Source organism: Atta colombica, unplaced genomic scaffold (assembly GCF_001594045.1).
Source record: "Atta colombica isolate Treedump-2 unplaced genomic scaffold, Acol1.0 scaffold47, whole genome shotgun sequence".
Classification (NCBI taxonomy): domain Eukaryota; kingdom Metazoa; phylum Arthropoda; class Insecta; order Hymenoptera; family Formicidae; genus Atta; species Atta colombica.
The window spans coordinates 3,830,302-3,835,614 of NW_017259536.1; the positions used below are offsets into that span (position 1 = coordinate 3,830,302).

At 35.1% G+C, this 5,313-nt stretch overlaps 1 protein-coding gene across 1 annotated transcript in view; it reads left to right on the top strand.

The window, feature by feature from the left end:
* Nucleotides 1-2,711, top strand: part of LOC108691468 (tRNA modification GTPase GTPBP3, mitochondrial) — a 3,886-nt gene extending 1,175 nt beyond the window's left edge. The window contains exons 2-4 of the mRNA XM_018199220.1: nucleotides 432-605; nucleotides 1,436-2,393; nucleotides 2,471-2,711. Of these exons, the coding sequence (XP_018054709.1) occupies nucleotides 432-605; nucleotides 1,436-2,393; nucleotides 2,471-2,711 (1,373 nt within the window). The remainder of the gene's footprint in view (nucleotides 1-431; nucleotides 606-1,435; nucleotides 2,394-2,470) is intronic.
* The last annotated feature ends 2,602 nt before the right edge of the window (nucleotides 2,712-5,313 follow it).

The window sequence follows — 5,313 nt, forward strand, 5'->3', positions numbered from 1 at the left end:
CATGTTGTACTCTCTAAATTTTTTGGAGTGAAATCTCTAAAGAATGAAAATTGAGCCAGTCACTCTCGAAAAAAAGATTTTCCTTGAAAGTTTTAGAAAGTATATAACAATTATTATAATGCTGAATAGGAAATTGTATTTAATGTTAATGTTATTTTTAATTAGTTTGTGTTCTGTGAGACCGATTAAGTTAATCAAAGTCCCTCAATTTCAATCAAATGATTAATGCTACATTTCTTCTTTTGTTTTCTTCGCATTTATAAAACGCCACCATACTAAACTTTGCGATCTACGTTGTTAAAATGAAAAAAATTGTTTTCATAATTAAGCTTTTTTCTTTTTTTTTTGGGTGTATAAATATGAAATGCATTATTATAAATTTACATTAAGCATCATAGATAGACAAGAATTAAACAAAAATATTTATTAAGGTCACGGAAAATGCGGCGTGGCAGTGGTGAGAATATCAGGAAGCCGTTCTCTAGACACACTGAAAAAGATGACAAGTATATCCAAGCTGGAACCGAGGAAAGCCTTCCTGCGAAAGATACGTGATCCAGAAACAGGAGAGGTCATCGACAATGGACTTTGCTTGTGGTTTCCCGGTGTGTGCAATTCTCGCACAATTCTTACCTTTTTAATCCTCTATCAATAACTAGAATTAAAAAACATCAGAATATCAGATTTTTTCAGAGTTTTATATAATCAGGAACAATAAAAAATTTGTTCTATTTCTTCAAAATATTGCTGATGGAAGAATTAAAATTCATGTTGTCAACGAAGAGTTAACACATTCAATGACCGGCATGCTTTTATTTTTATATTTTCTTATAAATTTAAAATTATAAGTACTCATATATTTTGCTTAGAAATTTGACATATAAATATTTTAGAAGAGTCTCTAAAGAATTGCAAGAGACTTGTCCGGAGCTGATTCGATTCTCCTTGAAATGTTGTTAAACACAAAAATTTAAGAGACATATTTTTTTATATCGATTCAATCTCACAATCAGATTTAAAAAATGTAAATGAGAGATGTAAACCTTTCGAAACTAGCGCTTATATTTAATTCTTATCGATTATCAACGACACAGTAAGTTATATAGAGAAATGTTTTAAACAAAACACTTTTTTAGTTTTTTTAATATTTTTTTTTAATGTGTGTATTTAGATTTTTCAACTCTATAAGAAGTTAATATTTTGAATACCCTCATCTTCATTAAGTTTTGAAGGTTTAATTCTTTAAATATCATATTGGGCCGATATAAAAATATATGTGGTTTTAGAATTTTGTGTTCAATAACATATTTCACGGAGAATCAAATCGTTTCGAATTGTGATAGGTCCCTTGTGAATGGCGACGAAAGAAATGAGGAACCTTCTATCACAGGAATGCCTCAAAAATCACATATCTGATTAGAACAACCGTTTGTAGGTCCGCATTCGTTCACCGGCGAGGACTCTGTGGAGTTTCATGTACACGGCGGATCAGCGATCCTGATGAAGCTGATGCAAGCCCTCTCGAGATTGCAGGTGCATCCGGCGTTGCCGGGTGAATTTACCAGACGCGCCTTCTATAACAATAAGCTGGATCTAACGGAAGTGGAGGGCCTGGCCGACTTGATAGAAGCCGAGACTGAGTGTCAGAGGAAGCAGGCGCTGCTACAGGCTGATGGTATTCTGCGTAAGCTGTACAATAGCTGGCGGAAAGTGCTTTCGGAGTCCGTGGCGAGTATCGAGGCGTACATCGACTTCGGTGAGGAGGAGAACATCGAGAATGATGTGATACACAACGCACACCATGCTCTCAGACAGCTGATGCGGGAACTGGAAGAACACCTGGCAGACGGCAGGCGTGGCGAAATTCTACGCAACGGAGTGAGGACCGTAATCATCGGTGAACCCAACGTGGGCAAGAGTAGCCTGCTGAATCGTCTGGTGCAGCGAAATGCCGCCATCGTCACACCCATCGCCGGCACCACGAGGGACGTCATCGAGCTGACCGCGAACATCTCGGGCTATCCTGTGTTGATAGCGGATACTGCTGGTATCACGGAGGACAGCGGGAATATCGTCGAAGCCGAGGGTGTCCGTCGAGCGAGAAGTCACGCGGAGAACGCTGATTTTGTAGTCGTTATGATAGATGCGTTGAAGTGCGCAACTAGTGGTTTGACTTATAAAGACTATATACGCGAATATCTGTCGTCATTGGGAATACAGGAGCTGCTGGCGAAAATCGGGAGAGAACGTTTTATCGTGATAGCGAATAAAAAAGATTTATTGAAGGAGGAGAAACGACACTTCGACGATGTTGAAACAGTTTTGATATCTTGTAGAACGGAGGACGGTTTTCAGGACTTGCTGCGATCGCTGACAGATCACTTCAGTAATATGTACGATAGAATGAACAATAATCATTAACACTTGCATTCGTGATAACATTATACATTCGTGGTAACATTTTGTTTAGATGCGGTAATCCATCCGCGGAGTGTCCAACCATCAGTCAGGCAAGACACAGAAATCACTTGGATCAGTGCTTGAGACATCTGCAAAAGTACTTCGAATTTTGCACCAACGAGCAGCACGATATGGCCATAGCGGCGGAGGAAATCCACAAAGCGATGCGGGAACTCGGAAGGATAACAGGACACGTTAGCACTGATGAAATATTAAACATTATATTCAAAAATTTTTGTATCGGCAAATAAAGTGCCGTTATTTGTATATAAAAAACATTTTTGTGTTTTCTTATAAAATACTTTGCAATTTTTTTTAAATTGCGATCAGATAAACGTCTTTATAAGCTATTTGTATTATATACATATAACAAACGGAAGTTGTTATATACATATAATAAACGGAAGATTGCAATGCTGAAAATGTATAACATTAAAACTATCGTTTTGAAAGATACATGGAACATCGGTTCCTTAGTTACATGGAAAAAACAGTTTTGTTAAAATATCTAGAGATCTTAGCGCCATGTCTCCTGATTTAGCTAGATACAGATCTAAAAATAATTTTGTTTGAATCAAAATAATAAGACGCTTAACTTGGGACTAGAATATTAAAATTTATTGCAGCGTTGCCATCAATATTGTTCTACATAATTATTTTGTTTAAAACAAAATTATTTTCAGGCCTGTATCTAAATTTTTTGTTACTTCAGCAAAACTATTCTGTCTGTTGAAGAGAGAAATTAAAGTACAAAGCGCAGTTATCTATATTCTATGCATTTTTTTTTAAATTACCTGATATTATGATTAAGCGTGATTAATTAGAACGCATTATGGTGGCGTGAAATAAATAGAAAGAAGGGGGCCTTCATAAGCATCGTATGTTTATTAACAATGTTACACGCACAATCATACATAGAACAACCTTTTGCCTGATTATAAGATATCGATACCCTGCGCGTTATACACCGATAGGGTTCCGTTAATGGTTTCAAGTCGTTATCTGTATGCCATGTCCGTGTTATATGCTAATTGCATCTCGTTATTATGACATTTATCATAATAACTCCGCTCGCTCTCGCAAAAAAAGGATCATTCAACTTGACGAAATAACGAAAGTAAAACAACTCGAGTGAGGGAAAGAGAAAAAAATAAAAAAAAAAAGAAAAGGAAATAAGTCGTATACAAAAATTCACTTTTTATGACTCGAACGATTCCTTTACAAATTTGTGATATTTGGAATAGAGAAAAACGTGTTTCTCTATTAAAAAAAAAAAAAGAGAAAAAAAAGAGATTCGAGTTGTATTATGATCGACCATTAAATGGTATTATTATAAAATCCGTTATGCAACTGCTAATGAAATTTTTTGTTTTCTAATTATACTTATCGCGTTAATTTCATTTTTACATTGACAGCGTCCAAATTTTAACAAATATATCTTTTTCATATTGTTTGCACGGTGACTCCTTATCTCTGCTGATTAAATTCTCACGATTCGTTGCGAGTCACCCGTGAAATTTTATGCGCGCAGCGAGAGATCACCAACGAATATGCTATTAATATAATATGATCAGTCCATATAAAGAAATCGAATGGCTTATAAATATATATAAAGATTTGGCGGATTCATCACGCGACTCATCACACTGCGCAGGATTCGTCGCTTATTCCTCCTATTTCTCCTGTGTCCCCTTTTTTTTTATATTATATAAATCCGATGTATAGAATCCTCAGAGAGTAGATTGCTCGTTTGTACAATTGCATACAATAGTTTGAGATCTATCCGAAAGCAAACTGACTCGCGCTGCACGTCCGAGACGCATTTATTACGAAGATCGTTTTCATTTTCTATCTATACATGTTCTATTTTCTTCCACTCAATTTTTTTTTTATATATAAAGCCTTAAATTATTATTACGCGAGATCATCCGATCACGCAAAAGAAGCAAAACTTTGCATCAGTTCTCTTTTTCTGCGGGACCGAACCAATCACGCATAACTTTCTCTATAATCCTTAAATGCTACTAAAATTGAAATTTCGTCCAATTCTTACGAAAAATCATAGTAGAATTTAAAGATTAATGCGACCTAGAATGAACCGCTTGAATATATCCGTGAGTAAATTAGAAAATTACTATATAATACGTAACATTCTTTTACATTTCAAATATAATAATTGAATATAAGTTTTTATAGAGTATAAACGAAATCCTGATTAGAAAAATTGATAAACGTAATTAGATGTAAAATTGAGATAAAAATCAATTATAGTATTACAAACATTTATATTTTTAGGTAATATTTCACGTTTAAAAGGCAGATCTGCGCAGGATCGGATACGGATGAACGCAAGCGGTTCAAAAGGTCCTTCGTACCGTGGCAGATACGAACGAGAAAAGAGAAACGAAAGAAAGTCTGTCGAGGATCGAATCGAAGACTGGTCGATTCCTTCTCTCGCCCCTAAATGATCCACTCTTCCCCGCATCGAGATAGACGTCCACATTCGTCCATTTCATTCTCCCAGTTCTTTCTTCATCTAACACATCTCTTGTACGATGGAGGATACGAGGAAAGAAAAGCGACAGCTCTATCATGACCTTCAAGTCAAAATTAAAAAAAAATTAAAAATAACATAATTTAAAGCTTTACATGAAAAGATATAAAAAAATATAGAACAATGGAAGATGAAAACGATCTCGAGGACAAGTCACGAACGTACTATAAAAGCGTAATGCAGTTTAAAAATGCAACATAAGTCAAATATTTTAATATATTATAATTTGGCTTATCATACTATATTCATAGATAAATTTGTTCGTGACTGATGAAATATATATATATATATATATATAT